The sequence below is a fragment of the Malaclemys terrapin genome, chromosome 4, assembly GCF_027887155.1.
Source record: "Malaclemys terrapin pileata isolate rMalTer1 chromosome 4, rMalTer1.hap1, whole genome shotgun sequence".
NCBI lineage: Eukaryota > Metazoa > Chordata > Testudines > Emydidae > Malaclemys > Malaclemys terrapin.
In genome coordinates this window covers 131,677,914-131,703,943 of record NC_071508.1, presented here as the reverse complement: position 1 = coordinate 131,703,943, position 26,030 = coordinate 131,677,914, and the positions used below count along the sequence as shown (strand labels likewise).

Here is a 26,030-nt window from a genome sequence, read left to right as displayed (position 1 = left end):
ATCAGAAGAAATCACTATACTGCAAAAAAAATCTGAGGCTTCTATTTTAGTAAATATTGGGTTTTAATGTCTGAAAAATGTATTCAGAGGTAAGTTGTAATAGGAAGAAGTGCAGGGGAAAATTTCTAATTTCATTTCCCTAATCCAATTAAGCGACATTAAATATGAAAGTGTTCCTGATGCAAGAGGTTTTTAAAAAAAGGAATGTGTTCTACAAGGATTAGAGTGTATTTCTGTACCCAATATTTAATTCAAAAGATTGATTACATCAAAATCGATCCAATTTAAAACAGAACATAAACAAAACTGCATATTCAAGATAGTTTAATATGTATTTTCAGAATTAGAAATATCTTTTAGATGATGAAAATTACTAGTGTACTGATCCATTTTCCTCCCAATCACTGAATTACATTTATACATATAATACAGAGCCGATTGCAATTGGAAACAATATTAAAATAAATGTTTCAGATACAAAGGATATATTTTCTCCACAACATAGCTTTTCTGGGTGTCTGAATACCCATTTTAAAGTAATTCTCTACTAGCATTAAACTATTTAAGTGCAAACAATTTTGTTTAAAAAAAAAAAAAAGGACCCTATGATTGCAGCATCCATCTTCCTGAATTACATTTTTAAGCCAGAAAGTAATGACTTTCATTTTCCATGAGTGCATTCCAGGCTGTCTTCTAACCATCTCTGGTTAAAAATAAAAAAATCAGTGCAAAAAACAATGGTGAAGTACTAATTTATATAACCGTTGAACTTATTGGATTTAAGAAACATACTTTATTTTACACGTATCTCTTTCTCTCTATATATATATATATATTGATTAAATTACACCAAACTTGAAAAGTATAAAGAAAACTGAGAAAAAAAATAATTTTTACTGCAACACCAAATGAAGCATTTCTTTTTTAAAAGGAAAATTCTTCTTTGGGTGAGCAGCCTAGAAGTATTAGCCATACTAAGAATTCATTACATTATTCTTTTGCAAAGTATTATGTGATTCACATAATTCCAAGTTTACACTCTGCCATTTTATAATTTCTGATGCTCTCTGCATGAAGAACAGCTCCTGGTTCCACTGTCATTACTTCTTGTCCTGTGTTCAAAGATTCGCTAGCAGTAGTGCGATGGCTATACTACAGTTCCACTTGGAGAATTGGCCTGGTTTTGGGATGACAATAAACCCTGCAAACAAAGCAGTTTACATTAATCCAGCAAGAGAGCCTGACATTAACTTAAAAAATTAATCTGCAGCAGATAAATTTATCAGCACAAAGGTTTGTATGTACAGGCACTCACTACTAACAGATTACCTTTATTCCTCAAAAAATAATGTGCCAGATTCCTACATGAAACATTTTATTTGCCCTGCTTAATAATGTTCAAAACAATGTTTTTGGGACAGATTAATAAATATGTTTAGGACACTGAATTTGTTGCAAATGTTTGATCTTAGTTTGCCTTGCATTTTTCTTAAGCCACTGGCAACTTCTGGACACTTCTTTTTATACCACACTACACAAATAGTAAGTATCCTTTGAACTAATGGTTAAATATACAGCAAATGGGCACTACACTGACAATGTGTCTACTCTGCCATCAAGAAAAAAATTAGACAGTTAACCTCCATTAATGTTAATACTACTGGCGAGAATCCAAAGTTCTCATCTGCTGATGATAAATAGTAAACAGTTTAAGAAATATTTTAACAAATATTCCTATAGATTAGTTGGGAATGAGAATGCCTGGAAAAGACAATGAGTGTGGCGGGGAGACTCAGAATTCACATTAAGTTTTGCATTACCATTTAAGTTTGGATTTAGGTACGTCTATTAACTTAATTTTTTCATAAGTTTACCACCTTATTGAAATGCACTTCAAATCAGTAGTGGCTTGCTTATATTTCAGATTTGCAGCTTAAGAATTATGCAGCATTCTTAGCTACATAGGATTCTTGTTGATAACTGGTTTGGATAGTATAATAAAGAGGTATTTTCTGCTTTTGATTTATGTACTTGGCTGTCAGGTGATCAAGAAGCTTTTCCCTGTCATTCATTGAAAAGAAATGTAAGGGTTGAATTTCAATTTGGACACCAGCCTTCAGATTTAAAAAACAAACATCTGCACCAAAAGGCAGGTTTGTTTTCTTGCACTTTGTCATTTAGTTATTAAAAAGAGTGCTAACAGCCTGAAGAACTAAATACCTGCTACGCCTGAAGTACCCTGATTAACACAATGACTTCACTTTCCCTTGCTATATAGCTTAAAAAAAAAATCACTTTTAGTAATTTTCTTACCTCTAAATTATGTTCCTGTGACTCAGATCCATCAAGCTAGACAAGATCAGATGCAACTAACAATAGGAATGTAGAATTAGTGACATCTTCAGAGTCTATAGGAGCTCTTTCTTGCTTGGATCCAAGTATCCAGGAACCCCTACTGAAGAAAAAAATCCCTGTTCTCTTAAATCACAAACCGAAGTGGAAGAGGTTCTGGATTGGTGGATCTGAGTCACAAAAAAACTAATTTCAGGTAAACTCATCCTCCCCTTTAAAATCTCTGATCCACCAATTCAGACATGAGATGCATCCACATGGATTGGTGGGGTTCATGGCAGAAAATAAGTACATGGAAGATGGTATGGTATGCCACACCTCAGACTGCCCTCTGTAAATAGCATCTACAATTGTTTTATTTTGTTGTGTATACAATGCATAACTGATTTTCATATAATTTATGCAATGAAGTAGATTTGTGGCTCAGTCATGAAATATACAAATGTGATATTCAGGCCTTACAATGTTGCACATTTCAGAGTTCAGCATTACATGGAAGGAGGAATGGTAGGGTTTGCCTTCCTTCGCTGGGAGGAGGAGGAGGATGCATAGGGAGTGGAACTGTACATAAAGGGTAAAAATTTTAACAGCATCTAAGTCATTGGGCACTTCTGAAAAAGTTACCAAAAAGGACTTTTTTTTTTTTTTTAAAGTGAATAAAATGTGTGATGAATATACCAGAATGCTGAATCACATGCAGAGTTTACATTGTTATCATGACCACGTTCCAGGAGTCTGTTAATCCTAACCATGACACCAAAACAATTTCGCATTTTCTTGAAAGATTACACATACTAAGTAACTTTTAAAATGCAGTGGAAAAGGATATTCTGTAGTTAAACATCCCTAGGTACCAATATTCCTAATCTTGTTTATGACAAATTAATCAAGGGTCTGACATGTGCATATGCTAGTAATCCTATGATTGTGAAGCATAAATTAAATCCTATAAAAATGGCGTAAAGGACAAGGTATTTCTCATGACCACAATATCCAGGGGCCATGACAAACAAGAAATAGACACTATCCATTGTGAATGTTAAGGGAACCCTTATTTGAAATGCAGTCACTTCCTGTGTTTTGCTAAATACAGCTGTGCTTTAAAAAGGGGCGATTCTAGAAAGCACTAACACCATTCAATGTGGTACCACATACCCTATGATCTTCAGCATTCAAGTAATTAGGACCCAGACTGGGTTGATTCTCATCCTTATCTCCTGGGCTATGAATACCTTATCAGAAAAAAAGTTGAATAGTTTGAATAGAGGACTGGACAATAGGCACTCCTGAGTTTTAATTCCTGCTCTGAAATACTTCCTGCAGTTTTGAGCAAGGTACTGTCTGGTTCAGGTGCCCATCTATACAGTTAGGATAACTGCTTATCTACTTCAGAGTGGTCTATGAAGACTAGATGTTTGTACAGCACTTTGAATGTGAAAAGCTAATATCAGCTAATACATTCTGATGAGTAACAGTTTAGTAGTATAATTCATATTAAGACCAAGGATGAAAATGAGTAGCACAGATTACATTTAACAAAATTGAAATTTGTAATTTGAAGTTTTTAAATCAAGACTGGATATCTTTTCAAGTGATATGCTCTATCTCAAACAAATTATGGGTTTAATGCAGAAGTTATTAGGTGAGGTTCTTCAACCTGTGTTATACCAGCGGTCAGCCTATATATAATCATAATGATCCCTTCTGACTTTAAACTATGAATATGGTTATGAATTTTGGTCTGAGGATGATCATCAAAATTTGGTGAGGAAAACTTATGTTCAAGAAGGAAAGAAGCAAAGAAATGAAGATTGTAGCAGGCCATTTGCCTCTTTACTGAACCACTCTTGGATAGACCAGAGAAGATGGGACAGAACACATGTTACAGAAACTTAAGTAATTCTTAAATACAAAAAATCCTGCTAATGCAACAGTAATGCTGCCCACTTCAAGGTCAAAGTCGGGGGCACCTGGCATTGGCCACTGTCGGTTGACAGGATAGTGGACTGGATGGACCTTTGGTCTGACCCAGTATGGCCGTTCTTATGTTTTTAAAGTGCAAAGAAATTCAGATTCCTACAGTAACTTCAGATCTGTTCTGTTGTGCACACAATGCATACTACGCACCAAAACAAGTTATATTAAGCTATGTATTCAGCAAACAAGGAACAGAATATACTTAGTGTGCATGCAGCAAGGGCAAATTCAAAGTGGCTGCTGACATCTTAAATAACTTCATTCATTTTTTGCATTTATTTTTATTAAATGTTCAATTAGAACAGCATTCATAGGACATGAGACACTGAAATCAGGAATTAATTTCCAATTAAAAAACTCAAACTACAAGAGGAAAAAAAATTACCTCCTGTCAAGCTTTGAAGTTCTTCCTACTAAGGTGAATGGAGTAAGGTGTGAAGTTCATAGTTTTGCCACTGCTTTTTTTTTTGTTTGTTTTGGAGGAAGTCTTATCTGTTCAGGTTACGATGTCTGAACCTCCTTAAGTTACAGATCATAGAATGCATCAAAAATTGCAGGAAGCCCAGGGTGGGAAGATGTGCAGAGTTCATGTATTTTTTTCCTTGTTCCTACTGTTAAGATGGGTCTTTTTGGTGGAGGATTTTGCAGTGTTCTCTCTCTAATTCAAGTTGTTTCAGCAACTGTCCCTTGGCCTACCAAATGCTAGTCAGGCCTGCCAGAACATATACTGTGATTTCATAAAAAGGGCAGGACTGAAATAATATATTCATTGAGCATGCTCAAACTTTAAAATCATTTATCTTTTCATTCCCTATCCTGCAAATCTAGCAAAGGCATTAGACCTCAGTAAAGATATTCCAATCAAGTTCTGAACCAGCCATATTTGCATTTTCTATTCAGAAGAGACTGCCTTTAAAAAACATTGAGTACCACAATTCTCAGTACTGATGGCATTTTGATTTTTTTTTTTTTAAATTCACCTTCACAAACTTACAGAACTTCTGAAATACCTTTTGAGGCTGAAGTAATGTATGAAGACAAAAATTTATAATGCAGTTTCCAGATTATAGCAGCTGAGCCTGATAGTCTGAATTTCAAAAATCTATCAGCTAATACTTGGTGAATATGAAATAAGGAATAAGATTAATGCTAATCAAAGTCACCATAGGGTTACAAATATTCTTATATGAATGAAGATAAAATTGATTAGAACCAAAGAGGGAATAGATAAGTTGGTGTTTTTCATTGAGAAACTGAAAAATGTGAAACAATGAATATGGTGGTAGCTAAGTGCTATGTGGTATGCTGGATATATTAGGGCTTGTTTATACAATCACCAAGCTGCAGCAGCATAAATCACGTCTTAAATGATTAAAACTAAACCAGTATAAAGCCTTGCTTGGACACTACCATCCAATTTTCAACTTGTTAGCTAGGCTTGCGCCTCTAATTTTTAAGATGCAAATTAAACCAGTAAGGGTATCCACACACACAGCTGCATTGAATTAAATTTTTTAAGACCACAGTTTTAGTTTTTGTTTAGATGAGACCTCAAACAGTAGTTTGCTCAGGTAAATGTTCAAGTGCTAAGATGAGGCTCTGAGCTACATGAATTTCTTTACTTGATCACATTAAAGGAATTCCTAATGGAGTCATAAGATCAGTTAGTGAACTGGTGTTAAAATGTTACAGGTTTTTTTTAAAAAGGACAAATCCTTTATGAACATATACCCACCATATAGCAGAAGACTTCTTGAAAAGAACTGGGAGAAAGAGGGGTTACGGGAAAGCTGATGTTAAGCATTTTAAATAGAAATGACTATTTGTTTTGTTTCTTCTTAATATTTATTCATTTTATGGAAATTGTATGTTTGGTGCTGAAGTATCTACTTGCCTTTTCTTGTTTTGCTGTAGTAATGTCACATGCCTGAGTATAGTTTGTGTACTAGCAGGATAAAGTACCTTGTAAATGTGTGCAGCAGTAACACAAGTGATTCAGATGCCATTTTACTTCGGGTATATATTAGTGTATAGGGATATATTTCATTACTGAAGTGTATTTCCATCCTTGTGACAAAAAGCACTAAAATTCCACTATCTATATATAATCCATGTAAAAACCCTCTGCCTCAGACATCCACAGAGATTAGATAAAGTATACCATACCTTAAGGGCTCTTAACACTTCGGTTTAGATATGACAGGCACCTGTGTCCAAGAGGCAGACTATACCTCATGAGTTTATGTATAATGTACTGTATTTTCTGGCGTATAAGACTACTTTTTAACCCAGGAAAATCTTCTCAAAAGTCGGGGGTCGTCTTATACGCCGGGTGTCGTCTTATAGGGCAGGTGCTGAAACTTCCGAGCCGGACTGGAGAATCTGCGGTCGCCGCATATGGTGGGGGGAGCTCAAAAACGGCCGCGGCCGCATCCCCACCCGATGACGAGGTGAGGGGGCGCCTCACCGGGAAGGTGTAAGTGAAGGGCGGAGCAAGCTGCAGGCGTCCGGGACGCCCGGGGTATGGAAAAAAGAGATAGAGCGGCGCTGTGCCCAGAAAAACACGCCTCTTTCACCCGTCTGGCCCGCCCTTGTATCCTATTACCGTACCTCCTTCTCTGCCTCTCAGATCTCGCTCCTGAGGACTGCAGTGAAGCGGCGCAGGCGCGCATGTGCGAGATCTGAGAGGCAGAGAAGGAGGTAATAGGATACAAGGGCGGGCCAGACGGATGAAAGAGGCGTGTTTGCGCTACCGCTCTGATAGTCTTGGAGACAGGGAGGGCTGGGCAGGCAGGGAGAGCTGACCAATCCAAGCAGGCTTTGTATACAACAACCAGCCAATCGCCGGTAAGATACATCGCTTGCCGTGATTGGCTGGTTGTTGTATACTGGGTACCACATACAGTACAGCACCAGTATCTGTACCTGTTCATACAGTATAGCACCAGTACATACAGTACAGTATACAAATGTCCAACAGTCAAAACCCCATCATGGCTCCACCAGCAAGAAGAAAGAAATATGAAGCCAGTTTCAAACTTAAAGTTGTAAACTTTGCCATGGAACATAATAACTGCGCTGCTGCAAGACAATATGCCGTAACAGAAAAGATGGTTCGGGACTGGAAAGCAAATGAAAAAGCATTAAAGAGTATGCCAAGGGGTAAGTGTGCATTAAGAAGAGGCACTCCACATTGGCCAGAACTCGAAAAACATGTAGCAGACATGGTGAATGAGCATCACCAAAACGGTTATGTAGTGACATGAAATAAAATACATTTGTTTGCACTTCAGTGGGCCAAATCTAACCCAGATCACAGCAACAGATTTAAGGCCACTGTATCCTGGTGTACTAGATTCATGGGAAGGCATAATATGGTACTGAGGCAAAAGATGAAAATTGCCCCAAAATTACCTGCAGATCTTGATAGCAAAGTAAATAGTTTCCATCGATACGTAATACAACAGCGCACTAAACATAGCTATGCGTTAAGTAGTATTGGAAATATGGATGAAACTCCAATGAATTTTGATATGGTTGGAAATAAAACTGTCCATCAAAAAGGTGAAAAAACAATTTTAATTAAAACAACAGGACATGAGACGTCCAGTTTTACAGTGGTACTAGGATGCACAGCTGATGGCGCCAAACTGAGACCAATGATTATTTTTAAAAGAAAAACAATGCCGAAATTCAAGTTCCCTGTTGGTTGTTTTGTACATGTGAATGAAAAAGGCTGGATGGATGAAGAAGGGGTAAAGCTATGGCTTGATAATGTATGGAGCAGGCGACCAGGTGGACTTTTTCAAAAATGTAGTCTACTGGTGTGGGATATGTTCAGGGCTCATTTAACTCCCAGCACCAAGCAAATGCTTGCAAGACTAAACACAGATGCGGCAGTTATTCCTGCAGGATTGACATCGTTGGTACAGCCACTGGACGTGTGCCTAAACAAGCCATTTAAAGATCGCATTCAAGAACAGTGGAATGAATGGATGGTTAGCGGCGAAAAGTCATTCACAAAAGGAGGAAACATGCGTGCTCCACAGTTGGATGTTTTGTGCAAGTTTGTCATAAAAGCCTGGAATGATATTGATGCAGAAACAGTAATCAAGTCTTTCAAGAAGTGTGGCATATCAAATTCATTAGATGGTATGGAGGACGACTACTTGTGGCAAGATGAAGAGGAAGCCGAAGCTGAGACCACACCATCTGATACGGAATTCGATCCATACGATGACTGCCTTACAAATGTATCACAAGATGTCATTGATGTACTTATGATATCAGATGACGAACAGGAGGATTTTGAAGGCTTTTAAAGGGAAACTGTCACGCCAGCAAAACCTGTAAAAATACCGTAGCTTGCAGTTATGATGGGCGTTGCTAACTCGCCAGGGACTTGCCCGGCACTTGCTCTCTCTCTCTTGTTTGTTATCTTCCTCCTATCATCATCAGTTCCAGTTTGGTTGACAGCTTAGAAAACAAACAGCATGGCAGCTCCCATGGGTTTATTGTCTTATCCTTCCTTTCAGCTTTAGAGTGAATTAGGAAAAGTTTAATCCACTTGCACTGTTTTATGTTTACATGTTTGATGACAAACAGCCTTATGTTTATAAGTGACAGTTTTCCTGCTAAGTACCTGCATGTCATAAGCATTTGAATTAAAATGACCATATTGAAATCAAATCTGATGTTTTTTTAATTATTTTTTGGTGTGCGTTGGAAGAGGGGTAGTCTTATACGGCGAGTATATCCCAAACTCTATATTTTAACTGGAAAATTTGGGGGTCGTCTTATACGCCCAGTCGTCTTATACGCCGGAAAATACGGTAAATGTATAACTGCCTCATTTATCTTCTCTAAAGCCTGCTGAAGCGCGCACATGCTTTTGCTGACAGGATCCTAATCCCACCTAGGCATGGGACCTAGTTTAGGAGGAAAGGACTCATATACTTAAGTACAGAGAGAAGCATTCTCTAGCCTTTTGAAACTAGAACTTTTGGCAAGATTTAGGTTATAGGTCAGGTCAAACAAAAGCAACCTGAGAGAAACCAAGCAAATTTAATTTTGAATAGAAACTGCAGCAGCCAAGAATATGCAAACTCTCAATCTGAAAAGAGTGCACGGATAGAAAAGAGTGAAGACGGATGTGCCACCTAAATGTGAACTTTCAAGGCAGACTAGAACATGATCACACTGACTATTTCCTTAAGGACTTTTGTGCAAGAGATATTTAAAAAGGAAAGTAAAAGCCAGGTTACAGCTGGGAGACATCTTTTACCAAAGCATCCATTATGATTGTAGAATAGGGGGAAGCCAGATTGCTTTCATATTCCCACTAATTCCTGTGGAACTTGTTTGACCAAACAATTCTCAATTACATGGCATTTGACAATCAGATGTTCCCACGGCAAGCCGTCAGAACGAATTTCACCTTGCCTCTCAGCATATGCTTTCAAAAGTGCTACCAGGTCCAGTCACATTAAGGTCATTCACTTCACTATTTCTTGAAGTGCCAGAAGACCATCCAGTGTTTAAATCCAATAATAAGGAAAGAAGCTTCTCCCATCAGAAAGCTACAGAGGAATCTCACCAACAGAGAAACTGATCTCTGCTTGCCAGGGCCCATGACTCTAGAACTTAGGTCAATGAAATAAGGAGAATTTGAAGGCCCTGCTAGAAAAGCCCTAACCTGAGAAACAACCTCCTGAATATCATCTTTGTCGATTGCTTATCTGAATAAACCTGGAACTCTAGTTTAAGGGATGGAGAACCTTGATGAGCTGTCCCCATGTATCTCTGATGGAAGTGAGTGGGCAGCATTTTACACCAGCCTAACTTGACTATCAAAGTCAATGTCAAACTTGGTCTGTTCTGGACCTACGATATTATTTATAGGTTGGAAGCACCTGAATTCTCTTCTCTTTTGAATAAAGCCCACATTGGTAGGGCTGTGAACTCAGTTTTGTATAGTAAGCCTCAAGGTCTACTTAAGGTTGTGACAGAGGCACAGCCTGAACTGGAATCCATAGGGGAAAGAGCTCCTGTAGAGTCCAAAGACAAAAATTCTCCATTCCAACTGCTGCTTGATGGATACACATTGACAGCCTAATTTACCAATGTCTGAATGACTAAATAGGAGTTTAAAATGATTTATTTCATTGTTCTCATATTTAAGGATTTTAAAAGAAAAAACATGTGAACTTTACAACATAGTTCAAAGTTAGAAGTGACAGATCGAATATCAACTTGAGAACAAATTCTGAAAGATTTACTCAAAAACTGCATGATTTAGTCAATCCCTTGAATTATAAAATGGCAGCTAAAAAGCTAGCAGTTTCACTGCAGCCATCTGTTCAGCAAGGTATGTATAGCATATAGAAAAAACCTTTCACTCGTTACATCCCAGCTTTCAGAACTTTGATATGAAAAGGACTATTGAAAATTATTTACATTTACAGTTCAGTCACACATTTTATTTAACGTCAGTATACAGAGGACAACCCCAGCAAATTTTGTAATGTCAAGTATTTAGTAAGGTTCTTCAGCTGTAACAGTGACAACAGAATAGCTAAAAAATAAGCAGTATGAAACAAACTTGAATTTTTAAAATTATAAATATACCAACAATACTTATTAAAGCTTAATTATTGCAACAGTTAAATTAACAATATTTCATGTTAGAAAGGCTCTATGAAATTTATTCAAGTTGTCAAGAAATTAGATGGAAGTGTAAAAAGGAAATACATATGAATTTTCTTTTGATTTGCACTCAAGATATAGTCAATACAATTTTGTACAGTATCACCTAACATATCAATCTTTAACAAACTCAAGTATACAGAATTGGTAAAAATGGAGGGGAAAAAAATCTTGTTTTTAACTTTTACACCTAAGTTGTGCCACAGTAAATTAACTGACATGAAATTCATTATTGTAACATAAGCAGGCCAACAATTTTTTTCAGTATCAATTTAGTTGATTTAAGCTGCTAAAGGGGCAGATGTATACACAGTCTCAAGTACATAACCAAGTTTGAAAAAGGTGATAGTTCAAAACATGGGATTTCTGCAAGTATTTAGTAAAAGGCATGTTATTTCCTAACATGAAACAGAAACCCTCACCCATAAGACCTTTATACAGGGTTATGATCTCTCCTGGCTTCACTGAAGACACTTTGTCACACCTCCATTGTGCACACCTTGCTATACATTATCAAACCAGTGTATTAGTTTAAATTCACTCTGCTAATGAAGGTGTACTATATGTGCAATTTCATTTGCTACTATATGCACATTACAGGAAGCTTCAAATTGCACCTTGGTAACCTGAAATCATATAGCTGTGATTCAGTTTTACTGTAGAATTTACGCAGATACCGTTATCACATTGAAATAATTCTAATTTGATAGTACTTCAAAATACCAGTAATTGAACTTCAGTTGTATTAAAAAAAATGCTCTTTTCCACTGAGGAAGAATTAATGTGTAGACAGTGTTCCCACTCGCCAAAGTATAATATATGAATGTTTGTTAAGTACTTTTAGCAAAAACCATTAGTCATAATTTAAGGATGTTATAATTTAAGATTTTCATGTACAATAAGAATCAAAAACATTCTAAATTTCATGTGCATTGTTTCACAAAATGGTAACGTATTTAGTCTGCCAGATATATACTGCCATTTCACTCTCCTTTGTAGTTTTGTCCAATCTTACCTTGAGCTCTCTCAGAAAAGAGAAATAAGTGGTAAGTTTCCCTTAAATTAAAACAAAGTGGTTGTACAAGATAGGCAGGTTAAATTTTAGTATCATTCAAACATTTAGATAATACAGTTTATTTTGTATTGAAATAACTTTAGTAATAAAATTAGTAATTGTAATTAGCTACATTCATGCCTAGTAAAATAGTTTAAAGTAAAAGAATTATTAAATTCCTTTGCATGTAAATACGAAGCATTTTTACTGCATCTGTAGTATACGCAACTTGGCTTGAAGTAACTGGCAATGTGATTCATATGCAATTTCACTTTTCTAATTCTCTCCTATTTAAGTTGTTTTCAGACATGTTAAGGGATAAGATGAAAATTTCCATGACCCCAGCTAGGTTTTCCTAGGGAGCAATCCCCATGGCCAATCTGATGACAGTTACTCAACTAAGGAGAAAAAAAACCTCAAAAGTCAAACCCTCAAGAAGAGGGGACTAAAATTGTAGTTCCTAAAATGAGGGAAAGTGAAATTCGCAAATGAATGGATCAGACTGAAAGGAAAAATTGTTCATTCGTTTTTCAGACATGTAAAGCATGTTTTCCCATCACCCCAGCCCAATTTGTTTTACTGATTTTGTAAATCCCTTGCACTGCTTTTGTCCAAGAAAGTTAGTATGTTCATTTTAAAAGTGTGTTTGGATCACATACTTTACAAGAATAATGTAGCCAATAAGAAAGCTCAAGGTATGATGGGTAAACTGAAGTAATTCATAAAACTTGTGCGTAGGCTGTATGGGGCTGGGATGGCAGTGCATCATTCTGGCCTAATGGAATCAAGGTTGAAGATCCATTTCTGGATTTTCAGGCAAGGCCAGTAGAGACAAAAACACTGTGGGCAAGAGATTCAATAGGTCTAAAATGAGGAAGACCACCCTACGCCTGATCGTTGGTGCTTTCATGGCTCTTCCAAAAAGGAGGCAAATGAGAGGGAAAGGTAGAGATGGCTCACTGGCACTGATGCTTTCTACTGCAAGGTTAGTTTAATTTTCTGTTCAGTCTTTCTTTGGGTTGGTTATGGTTGGCACTCAACTGAGGCGGTTTGTGAGGCAATGGTGGAAGAATTTTTTTTAGCACAAAAAAGTGGTAGGGAGGGCAGTCTTCCAGGACTGTCAGGAACCCAGATAATGGGAGGAAGACAGAAGATAGCAGCTTTAAACTCCAAAGTGACAGACTTAGCCAAGGATAAAACTACTGGCAACATAGAAATGTGTGGTATATAGCCCAGAAGTGACACGTTACCATCAGTGTTTATACTTTGACCATTCTCGTTAAATATGCATAAAGTTATTATAAGTGCTCTATCCTATAAACCAAAAGATGCTTATCTTTCTGGCACAGATACTTCCCCATCAAACTCCTGTAAACATGCCACTAAAACTTAGTTTAAATAGCAGAGTGAACTCACTGTAAATGCAAATGAAGAAATCAGAGAAACAAGTCCATTTGAAAAATATCTTTCTAGGGAAGTAAATATATCCTAAATAATATGGCATTTACATCAGTGTGCAATATATTAATTTTGAAAAATCGTGATAACTTCGGCATGAAAATGACTTACCTGTAATTAAAGTTTTCCATATTAGCCAAATACATAAATCCTGATTTTGGGTACTGCATACTCTATATCTGAAATATTTGAGATGTTGTATGCTAAATCAAAACCATCAATGCACAAAAACGGATTAAGTTACACTCAGCAGTTTAAGGAAACCTAATTTATAAGTTCATAGAAAGAAAATGTAAAGGGGTAGTGTTTGGTAATACACACGCAGTCTGGGTTAACATTTATGCAAAATGGCAATATTCTATTCCAGAAAGCTGAGACACTGATACACATGTTTAAAGTTACTTTCATAAGAATGTTTGTGACTGGCACTGATTCACAGAAGTTAAAGTAGTTCCAGTGTAATGTAGTTTCACTATTTTGAGTTAATGATTCTCATGTACTAAATATCTTTAAAGGTAAAGTAATGCCCTTTCCCCCACCTTTAAAAGAAAGATACACTATGTTCAGACCTAGTTGACCTAGCCACTAAGTGTGCACAGATGCTGAGTGGAAGGGGTTCTCAATGTGTGCATATAATAGGACAGATTTGAGAACCAGACTGGAGGAGCTTTTTCAATATGTGCTTGGGGTTTCAAAGCAGCTAGAATCACCACTTTTTTTTTTTAAAAGGAATAATTCTGATAATTCATTCTGAGACTTCCTTGCAACAGAAATCTGAAGTTAGTTGTGGTGTATTTTAGTTTTCTGGAACACAGTGGTTGCTCCAACTACAAACATGACTCTAGAGAATCAAGTAGTTTAGGATTAAGGAACTACATATATCTGTATTGTCCAATTAGGAAAATATTCAAATAATTTAAGACCAATACTCCAGGAATGCAATAGCCTAATTAGTGCTGCATTTTTACACAAGCCCCTGCTGGTTCTCAGAACTGTATTTCATCAGAGAAGGTTAAACAAAGCTATCTTGGCATAGAAGGTGCTTGAGGTTATAAACTGGCAATTAGTTTTAGAAAACACAAGAAAACAAATTTGCCATGCAATGGACAAGATAAATATTGTATTCAAGATTAAGAGGCTTTTACAAGGGAGGGTAAAAACCCTAGAAATGTGTTACCTTAAATTGATAGACGTGATTGCCTGAAAGAAACCCACTAAAAATTCTTTTTTGCCTGCATACTTGACTAGTAAAAATGACACTACTGGACCAAACATGAAGCTGTTTATGCAGAATTTTTTTTTTTTTTTTAAACTGTGGCCACGATTCTTCTCATGATAATGAGCCCTATAAAAATTAAGATCTTTATACAGGTTCATAAAATCTCATTAGTAATGTATTATGCATTTAGGACTGATTCCCAATATGGTCAGCAGAGTTTTAAAAAGTTTGCTCACAAGTTGACTGACATTTATTAATATTCCAGAAATCCATAAAAAGGTAGTGTTAAACACTTAAGTTTTCAGATGGGATACCTAAATTCTAAAAAAGCTAGCATTTCATGGTAGACTCAAAGCAGTAGTATTTCAAAACACAGGAAAACGGCAGCACAGGAAAATGTGTGAATGACTAATATTGTTACTTTAGTGATTGAATACTTTTAATCTAGTTTTTAAATCTTTGTCTTCACCATGTGTTTATACTAAAAAAGTTTGAAAATATAGGAACACAAACTTTGGATATACAGTATTTCTCTGGTTGGAAGGCAACTAAGAAATGTACCCCAAGACACTTCAAATCATTCAGAAATATGGCATGCAGTATCCAAAAGTATGGCTCTGAGGAAATAACCTTTTTACATTAAGCATAAAGAAATTTTATATCCAATAATCAGGTATATTGAGAAAACTACCTATTCAAAGTTCTAGTTCTTTGATGCAGCATTAAGGATTAAAACTTACCACTTTACCAGGCCTTGCCCATGTGCAAATAAATCCCTCCTGACAAGCAGTGACTATACAGTCTTCAAGAAAAATTAACACAGTCAGTCTTTCATGTGCTATCTTTTTACAAATAAGAGGCTCTAACAAGGGAACATCTTCCATTCTGGGACAGAGAGGTGTTCCCAAAGTTTTAGCTGGGTCCGTTTTGGTTTTAGTAACTAGGTTCAGTTTGTCACTGCTCTTGCTAGATATATGTCCCATGCTATGATTTCTCTTGTGATCTTTTTCATGGTGTCTTTCTTTCCGATCATGTAGCGATAAGGTTGCAAACTTACTAACACCAGCAGCAATGGCACCATCCATGACACTGCTTTTACTGCCAGCATTTGAGACTGCAGAATGTGGAAGGCTGTTTGACCGTGGAAGAGGAGGGGGTACTGAGTTTCCAGGTGTTGTGATACTGTTTCCATTACTTCCTGGATTATTTCCACCACTTCCTGCAGGTGGACTTGTGGCATTCATAACATTTGTGTGTGTCCTTGCTCTTGATAGAGGTTGGTGAGGGAAGAGAATATCTTCTGTAAGGTCCCACAAACAGAGTTGTGTGTCTTGGCCTACAGAACCAAACCTATATGTAACACTTACTGGACGACTGTCTGTAGAGTTCCTTTTTGATAACCTAGATTGTGTACTATTTGCTCGATCCCTACCAAAATGAAGGTGGTCTTGGAAATCCTCATCACTACCACTAAATTCCATTGGGTCACTCTCTTCTACACTAGTGGTATATGGGTCAAATGCCACAACACTAACCCATGATTTATGTCCGTGGCCTCTAGCTATCACTCGACAGTCCACAAAAGACCAAACCGTTACCAAGTCATCCTCTCCACCTATTACAATGTATTTCCCATCTGGGCTCCAACACACACATAGTAGTCCCCCAAAGTAGCTTTTCATTGTACCATGCAACTCCACTGAATCGAAGTTAAACACACGAAGAAAGCCATCTTGGCTCACACACGCCAAAAATTTCCCATCGGGGGAAAAAGCAAATTCATTCAGGGCACCTTCGCCTACGGTCCATTTAAGTAGAGGATTTCTTGTGGATTTACTCTTGCAAGTGTGGACTGCAAAACTTTCTCCTTGCTTAAGTAGCTGGTAGTGTGGGGCTGTGGTACCACAAGTGTGCTCCACATTATATAAGTACATATTTCCACTGGAATGAGCTACTAGGAAAAGGCTTTCCGAACCTGGTACCCATTTTACACAGGTTACTCTGGACTTGTCTATTAGTCTCTGTGAAAAACAAAGAACAAGATATGCATCAGAAGAGTGATAGTTTTACAGTTTACATCTATTAAAATAAAATTTGACTGAATTTTGAATACTGTCAAACTCCTGACAGTTATAAAGTGGTGTTATTTGCAAAAGAAGCTCCAGTCAGCTTAAGATAGGCAGTTAGGAAGAGGAGGAATTACTGTTTAGGAAAAAGGTGCTTTTATTCTTTCTGGTCCAATTTTTATCAATAATAAATCTCTCTCAGTAACTAGGCCAATTTGTTATAGATCACAATTTAACATTCTTAGATTTACCTCTACAAGCTCAGCAAAAACAAGAGGTTTACTTAAGGAGCCAAAGAACACAGTCTCAAAAATAGTATGCAATCTGTGTGAATAGAAGTTACTCACCTACACTCTATATTAAGCTTATATTTAGTTAGAAATCAAAACAAAGTTAAGACCAGAGTTCAGATTAAATCCCAAAAGCCACACATGGGACTTGCCCTCAAAAAAAAAAAAAAAAAAAAAAAAAAAAAAGGCAGCTTTAGGAGCCCAATGGAAGATTCTAGAGTTACTAAAGTCTGCAGTGAACGTGTGCCAAGATATATACTATAATTACTTCCTCTGACTTACAATAACCAAATTCCTAGAGGTGGATGGAAAATTGATGGCTTGTAGTTAAGTACTGGTCAGAGAATTTAAATCAGAGCATCCCTTTTCCAAGTTACCCTTCACATATCAGAGAAACATAGAAGTCCATTAGATCATTAGGGAGGTGGTGGAATCTCCTTCCTTAGAGATTTTTAAGGTCAGGCTTGACAAAGCCCTGGCTGGGATGATTTAGTTGGGAAATTGGTCCTGCTTTGTGCAGCGGGTTGGACTAGATGACCTCCTGAGGTCCCTTCCAACCCTGATATTCTATGATCGCCATCTGTACAACAAGCAGTCTCATTTAAAGTATTAAGTACTTCCACAAATCGAGAGACAATGAGTGACCATGTGTATTAAATATGCATATGTACGATATTTTGAGTGTCTTAGTGCTGAAAAAATTGAAAGCTGCTTAGCAAATTTCACCTGGCTGCTTGAGCCTGCTAGTCCAGCCATGGTGCCCAATAGATATTTGTAAACTCTGAGCTGATCCATCACGCTGCCCACCTGACCACCCACACCTCCAATGTGATCTAGGGCAGAAACAAGCAACAGCAGTAAATAAGTGAAAGTATTATGGGCCACAGTTTGTAGGTTGAAAGAACAGTTGAGATATACAAAAAGTCAAGATTGCAATAAGTAAAAAAGGAGTTCCCAGGGAAACATACAGGGACTGACTGGCTGTAAAGTGCACTTAGCTATTTGTCAGAAGAAAATTAATTGAAGGATGAGGCAGTAGATGTGTATTTATCTACCACACTGAAAAGCAGCAGTTAAATGAACATTTCAAGCTATGCTTTGAAGCACTTCTATTGCTGTCAACCTGAAGATGAAAGCCAAAATCTGTATGCCAAGTACTTATTATGGACTACCAAAAAGAGGAGTTCAAATACAAAATGATTTAAAGATTCAGAACAGTAACAATCTAGCAAATTTCTTCTGAAATAAGCATCTTCAAATAGCAGTTTTGCTCGTTTTTTGTGGTGAACTAAAGAGCTGGTTTGTGTGCTAATTATTTTAATTGTGGTAATTGTTTTGTTGTTGGCCAATCATGCCTCTATTGTGACCCCAACAAAATATTAGAGAATTACCTTTACTAAAAGTATGATGCTAGGAAACTGGATCAATCCTCCCTGCCACAGGCCACATCTGTCCTCTAGCCATGGAATAAGTACTGAGATGGCAAAATGAAAGCACTCTCACACTGCTCTATTAATGTGGCCCAAAAATGGGCAAGAGACCCCATCTACAGGGTTGAATATTATTCAACATTTATATTACACTAGCACCTGAAGGCCACAACCACATTAATGGTAGGTTTTGTACAGAAACAGATGACAATTCCTGCCCCCAAAAGCTTACAATCCAAGATGACAAGACGTAATAGGTGAATGAGAAATAAGCAGATTGAGGTGGAGATGCAGATGACAAAAGATAACAAAAATGGGAGGTGCACAAATCTTAGTGAGCGATCACAGCTTGCCACCTGCTTAACCATCAAGGTTGCAGTTTTCTGTATGCATTAGAAAGAGCAGAGTTGAGGGAGAATTGGAGAATAAGGTGATGGGTTTATGGATTTTTGACTGGAAGCCTTTCCAATTCACAAGGTGCAGCCTGGGAGAAAGCACTAAAATGCTTGTGGGAGAAACAGAAAATTGTGGCTGGTAACATTCGCAGAGAGACTGTGCTATAAAACAACAGGTTGAACAGGTAGGGTGAGGCTAAATTGTGGAGGGCTTTGAAAGCAAGAAAAAGTCTGCATTTGATACAGTAAATGAAAGAGTCAGTGGAGGGACTTAAGAGGGTAAAAGGTGGAAAGGTAAGACAAGAAGATAATCCTAACAGCTACATTAACAGACTTGAAAGGGGACCTGGTTACAGGCAGAGAAGCTGGAGAAGGAGATTAAAGAATTTGCTCAGAAGTTTGGTGGTGTGGGTAGAAGGGAGAAGTTGGATCTTGGAGCTGTTGTGCAAGGAGAACCTGCAAGATTTCAGACATGGCTTTAATGTGTGGGTCAAAAGAGAGGGGAGAATCAAAAATAATGCATAGACCACAGGCTTGATAGTTAATAGTTCAGTTGCCCAACCAGAGGGTGCTGTAATTGGATTACAGACTTGTCCGCTGGAAAAAAGACCACCACCAATTCATTTCACATACAATTAAGGCTAAATTTTCCATCACTACAAAAATGGACTGGATTTGAACAGCCAACCAGAAGCAAGAGGTTCCATAGTCTACTCCTAGGGGAATTCTGCACCAGTGCGCATGCACAGAATTAATGTCTGGTGTGAAATTTTTCCCCCACAGTAGAAAGTACATTCTGCCCAAGAAGTGCTGCAATTCCACCTTTCGCCCACCAGAAGCAGCTGTGGCCCCAGAACAGCGGGCTGACCAGCAGTAACAGCTAGCAGCCAACTGTATTCGTTACAACAGCCTGCCAGTGGAGCCAGGTTAGGAGGCAGAGTGGGGCACACAGGGCTGCTATGGGGTCACAGATTGGGGAGCAGGCTCAGTAGCTAGTGAGGTGACAGGATTGAGCCAGGGGCTGCATGGGAAGGGGGTCTCTGGGCCACATGGGGACAGGGGCAGATGTGCCTGACTGAATGGGAGAGGCTCGGGGTCAGCCAGGGTCTGCATGGGGAAAGCTCCCCAATGCCCTAAAAACCCCTGCCCCCCCCCAAAAGAAAGTTCCATATTTCTCCCACCCACACCTAACAACTCTCCAGTTCACTCCAAATCTCCTCTCCCTCAGCTCCTCCATTACCCCGTGACTCCCCCAAGCCTTTGCACTGCTTTTAAGGGGTGTGGAAATACATTTCTGTATTTTAGTTTAAATGAATTACTCAAAGTTCTGCATTAATATGCCCAGTAAGGAATCTGTCAAAAAAACATTTCCTGAATCTTTGTGAGTCTGTCTGTTTTGTTACAGACATACTTGCTTTCAGTTACTTTGAAATAAATTACCAAAATAATTGAAACTGGCATGTTTATATTGTGTTATTTGGACAAATAAAATATGCAGAATTTTAAAATATTGCATGCAGAATTTTTAATTTTTTGGCACAGAATTCCCCCAAAAGTAATAACCTCTTGAGCCTTTCAAGTCCCTACGTCTTGCATATTCCAATGATTTTATATTTTGATCACAAAGTAATAGGACTGATTTTATCTTACTGAACTTGTTTCATTAGGCAACCATGACAGTAAAAATCTGGGATATCAGCAGGTTACTTTACTAATCAGTTATTTGTCATAAGGAATCTACCATCTTGATTGCTTTAGGGCAGAGGAGATTGCCTCTTTTTTTAAAAAAAGAGGCAGTAATATTTTGACCACTCACCCAAGTGCTTTCAAATCACTGGTGACAACAACTGTATTTTGCAAGAGATACAAGCCTGGGCAAGTCTTGAACTGGATGCAAACATTTCCTAACTCTTGCGTGTGTCAAGGTGTCAATTTGTCTGCCCCTTGGTGGCTCCCAGATTTGGCAGCACTAGCTGAGGAACCTATTACAATTAAAACTACCAGGATTAGAGAACAAGTTAAAGTCTACACTTCGCTACACTGCTAGTTGCAGCCAACCACACTTCAGCTTGAAAAAATTGTGGTTAATGAATGGTGGCAATTTTAAGATTTAAAGCTTAGCACAGGCAACCAAACTTAACAAAGAGTCTGGTGGCACCTTAAAGACTAACAGATTTATTTGGGCATAAGCTTTCGTGAGTATAAACCTCACTTCTTCGGATGCAACCAAACTTGTCACTATTAGCTGCATTTCCAATCTCTGCTACTGCTAGTATTAAGTGACCTCCTCTGCCATAAGTCTTTTGTTTTTTTTCTTCCAAATACCATCTCATTTGTTTATTGCCTCAGTGGTATGAGAGGCGATTCATTTCACTTTAATGGAACTAGTTATTGTGAAATGGGGAGAGTGTCCCAAACTGTTTGAATGCATTTATCAACTTTTATTCTATGCTTACCATATATACTGGCAAAAACTAGAACTAATTCACCACCAGTGCACCTTCACCTTTTAGAAAGAGTCATGTAGGTAGAACGCAGGCTTTGTCATGGAGTTGGCTTACTCATGGTTAGACAACATGGGTTATGTCTGCACGAAGTCTCCATTGATGTTATCACCATTTCCTCCACATCAATGGGTAAAGCTAAGATTTTATCACGGTTATTTTTAGTCACAAAGTCACAAACAGGTCACAGGCAATAAACAAAGCCCTGGGCACATGGTCCCCGGGTGAAGCCACCGAGCAGGGGCACGCAGCCCCAGCTGCAGCCCCTGGAGGAAGCCTCAGGGTTGAAGCACGCTGCCCCCACCAAGCACGCAGGGCCGGCCTTTGGGGTGGGATGTATGGGCACCTGCCCAGGATGGCCCACCCAAGGGTGCGCCATGCACAGGGTTGGGATTTCCACCTGACCCGCTGCCGAGAGGCAGCACGGCAGGGAAGCGAGCAGCGGGGGGGGGGGGGGGGGGGGGGGGGGGGGGGGGAGAGAATGTGAGCTGCAGGGGGCAGTTAGACGACCTGTCGTCGGAGCCAGGTGATTCCTCTGGAGCAGGGGGTGCCACTCCTCCACGCCGCTCCACATGTGCAGCTGCTGCTGTTCCTGTCCCCCTCCACTGCCCACTCATCCCTGGAGTCGCCCCGGACTGGGAGTGTCCTCCTTTCTGCTCTGCCGGGGGGGAGGGGAGAGCGGCGGCGCAGCAGCAGGGTGTCCCCCTCCCCCCCATGTACCCGATTTCCACTAAGCTGGGGTGACGGGGCAGAGGGAATCTGTGTGTGCTGCTGCCTCTCTGGGTCCGGAGCTGCTGGCATCTGCTTGTGTCTGAACAAGCCTAGTTCAGGCTCATGACCCAGAGTGCTTTCTTAAAGAGACAGCGCACTCAGGCACAAACACACTCCCCTCAACACAACACAACACACACAGTCCCCACAACACACACACCAGGGTTGCCTGCATCCAGGTCACTTCCTCACCTGGGCTGTGCTGAGGCATCAGGAGCTGCTGCTCTCTTGCACTCCCCTTACACAGCCCACAGGGAAAGTGACCTGGATGCAGGAAGCCCCGACATCACTCCTTTTGCACCCCTCCAGCCCCCTACGGCTGCGCGGGGCAGACGAGTAGCCATCCAGTGAGGGAGCGAGCGAGCAGCAATGCCAGCTGCTTTGTGCATCCAGGTCAGTTTCCCCATGTGGGTGCAGGAGGGGGATGCAAAGGTTAGGGGCTCAGGAGGAAGGTGCAGGGGTTGGGGTGAAGGGGGCACAGTGCAGGGGGTGGGGCACAGGAAGGGGCAGAGGTTAGGAGTGAAGGGGTGTAGGGATTAGGGGTGCAGGAGGGGGAGCAGGCATTAGGGGCGAAAGGGGCACCTTGCAGGGGTTAGGGTGGAAGGGAGGGTGAGGAGCCTGGGGAGCCCATGAGGGCCAGGGGCAAGGGGAGGGCTCGCCCACAGGGGCTGGGGCACCAAAACGCAAGTTCACCCAGGGTGCCATTTTCCCTAAGGCTGGCTCTGCAAGCACGGGACGCCCCAGGTTTGCGGCGCATGGTCCCGGCTGCAGCCCCCGGCAACCGCGAAACTGGGCATGCAGCTCTGCAGTCCCTGACAAACCCAGGATGCCACAGGGCTGGGGCACATGGCCCCAGCTGCAGCCCCCAGTGAAAGCTGGGGGGCTTGGGCTGCAGGGTACTGGTTCCAGTCAGCCCTAGTTGCAGAATAGGGGTGCACAGTCCCACTTCACCTCCTGAAGCCCTAGAAGTCACGGAATCCATGACTGCCGTGACCTCCGTGATTAAATCGTAGCCTTATCAATGGGAATTCAAGTGCCGACAAGGTCACAGAAGTTTGCCATTATGTCAAACTAACAAATTTATGTGAAAGTGATAAAATTTCAGAGGCTACTTGTGCCTTTTCTAAACTACAGCTCACACCAATGCAGCTGTACCAGTGGTGAATTATAGGTCCCATTTTTTCTAGTATAGACAAAATCATAGTGAAGCTTCACTCTGCTGTACATTGGTTTCTACCAAAAGGCACCTTTAAGTGGTGCATTCCAAGAAAACGCAAACTTTCCCCACTCAGCGAGACAAGGGGAATTGGGGAGAAGATGCAGGAAGTGGAAGAGGAAAGGGTAAGGAGAATTTCCCTCTCCTTATCTAGATGTAGCTGCTCCTAGAAGTGTGAGAGGAACTAGATAGGTCTAAAGCAGCACCCTACTGGGAATGAGACTGTTTTCAAGACCCTACTCTACAGCTGTCAGTGGGGATGGGCCTCCCACCAATCCCAAGTTGAGCCAGGCTAGACCTCTTTTCAGGCTGTTTAGAATAAGGCTTTTGATTGCTAGAGTTAATTGCAAATTCTAAATTCAAGTCATTTGGCAATTATGCTAGTTGTGTAGCCATTCAATGACCACGTGTTACCATACACAAATGTTTGTTTCCGTCTGTGGTTCACCCTTGAACAAAATGTTTGTGGAGTGTCTACAGTAGCATTTACATTCATGCTAGTTAATTCAAGTAAACAGGCAATCAACTAACTAGTTACAATACAACCATAACTAGTCTAGACAAAACCTATACGATTTTTTGGTGAAAACACACCTTATAGTGCAAGAGTTCACGTATTTTTAGTGGCAATCTTTGAGCTTACTTACATAATAACTTTTAAAAATAGGACATGCTTCCATGCAAAAAGATCAAGATTCCTACTTACTTCCTCATTAAATAATTTGCTAGTTTCTTTTTTAATAGGGTCTATAAGTTGGACCTGGCCTGCAGAGAAGCCCACTAGTAGAGAGACACTTTCTGCTGTGGCTGTTAAGTGATTGAAGTCATGACACGTAGGTTGCGTTCCTTTGTATATCCTTTTGTCTATTGGTTTACTCAAGTCAGCAGCCTGCAAAAAGAACAATGAAAACAAAAATTAAGATAGTTTATCATAAAAAGTTTATACATAACAGACTAAATTCTATTAGTGAACAAGTTTGCTGTATGTAGCAAGATGATCAACAAATGTAGTGAAGTTATAAAGCAACTTTAAATATTAATCAATTTGGCTTTAGTAAGTTACCATTGCTGTGTGAACAAAAGGTGAGATGCTTTCAGCAATTTAACACACACACACACACACACAGGCTTATCTATTACACGTCTTTCAGTTTTACTAAATACTGAATCATGTCCACCCATTGTGGTTACACTACATCCAACATGAAGATTAATGACACTCAAAGAATAATATCTAGGATCCAGCCTCTACATAGCCACGTTTCCACCAGGGCTCCTTTGAGAAGGGATGCTCTGATGGACAGGGGGAAAGGTCTCCCCACCAACTTTTCTGGCAAAAGCTTTCCCACATACAGTAACCCCTCACTTAAAGTCATCCTAGTTAACTTTGTTTCGCTGTTACATTGCTGATCAATTAGAGAACATGCTTGTTTAAAGTTGCACAATACTCCCTTATAACATTGTTGGCAGTCGCCTGCTTTGTCCACTGCTTGCAGAAAGAGCAGCTCGTTGGAGCTAGCTGGTGGGGGCTTGGAACCAGGGTGGACCAGCAGCCCCCCCTCAGCTCCTCACTGCCCTAAGTTCCCTGTGCGGCAGCCTCCCAGTAGGCTACCAATTGCCTGCAATTCAGCTGTCCCCTCCCCCCACTGCCATGTGCTGCTCCTGCCCTCTGCCTTGGAGCTGTTCCCAAGAGCATCCTGCTTGCTGTGCCGGGGGGGGGGGGGGGGGGGGGGGGGGGGGGGGGGGGGGGCGCAGGAGAGGGGAGCTAATGTCATGGTGCCCTCCTCCCCCCTGCTTACCCCATCTCTATAGAGCGGGGGGGACATGACAGGGCTCAGGACGGAGGGAGCTGGCAGCAGCTGCTGTCTCAAACTTGCTGATCTACTTAAAAAGGCAATGTACTTAGAGTGGGGTCAGCGTCCTTAAAGGGGCAATGCACATCTCTCTCTCTCTCTCTCTCACACGATGTGTGTCTCTGTCTGCCATGCTGTCTCCCCTCCCTCCATTTGTGCTGTCTTGTAGAGTGTGAGGCTACATTAACAACAATGTGTTAACCCTTGAGTGTTCAGCCCAGTGCTAGTTCATCATTTAGCACTAAGGCATTCCCTGGGAAATATCTCTATAGAGCGGGGGGGACATGACAGGGCTCAGGACGGAGGGAGCTGGCAGCAGCTGCTGTCTCAAACTTGCTGATCTACTTAAAAAGGCAATGTACTTAGAGTGGGGTCAGCGTCCTTAAAGGGGCAATGCACATCTCTCTCTCTCTCTCTCACACGATGTGTGTCTCTGTCTGCCATGCTGTCTCCCCTCCCTCCATTTGTGCTGTCTTGTAGAGTGTGAGGCTACATTAACAACAATGTGTTAACCCTTGAGTGTTCAGCCCAGTGCTAGTTCATCATTTAGCACTAAGGCATTCCCTGGGAAATATCCCACCCTCTGACTTCACCACCTCAACCAAGCTTCACAGTCATCATTAGTGTGTACAGTATTGTTTGTTTAAAAACATAGTGCGTGTGTACATACATACACAAAAACAGTGTCTTGTCTGGTGAAAAAAAATATAGTCTTGTCTGGTGAAAAAAGTTTCCCTGGA

General features: G+C 40.0%; 1 protein-coding gene across 2 annotated transcripts in view; it reads right to left on the bottom strand.

Moving 5' to 3' along the window:
• Nucleotides 1–307: 307 nt before the first annotated feature.
• The window catches only part of WDR20 (WD repeat domain 20), a 60,830-nt gene continuing 35,107 nt past the window's right edge, over nt 308–26,030 (bottom strand). Inside the window, exons 2-4 of one of the 2 annotated variants that reach the window (XM_054025815.1) lie at nt 24,144–24,326; nt 15,506–16,786; nt 308–1,201 (exon numbers count right to left, since the gene is read on the bottom strand). In XM_054025815.1, coding sequence (XP_053881790.1) covers nt 1,148–1,201; nt 15,506–16,786; nt 24,144–24,326 — 1,518 coding nt within the window. In that variant the 3' untranslated portion in view covers nt 308–1,147. The remainder of the gene's footprint in view (nt 1,202–15,505; nt 16,787–24,143; nt 24,327–26,030) is intronic. The other variant, XM_054025816.1, reaches the window with a different exon arrangement.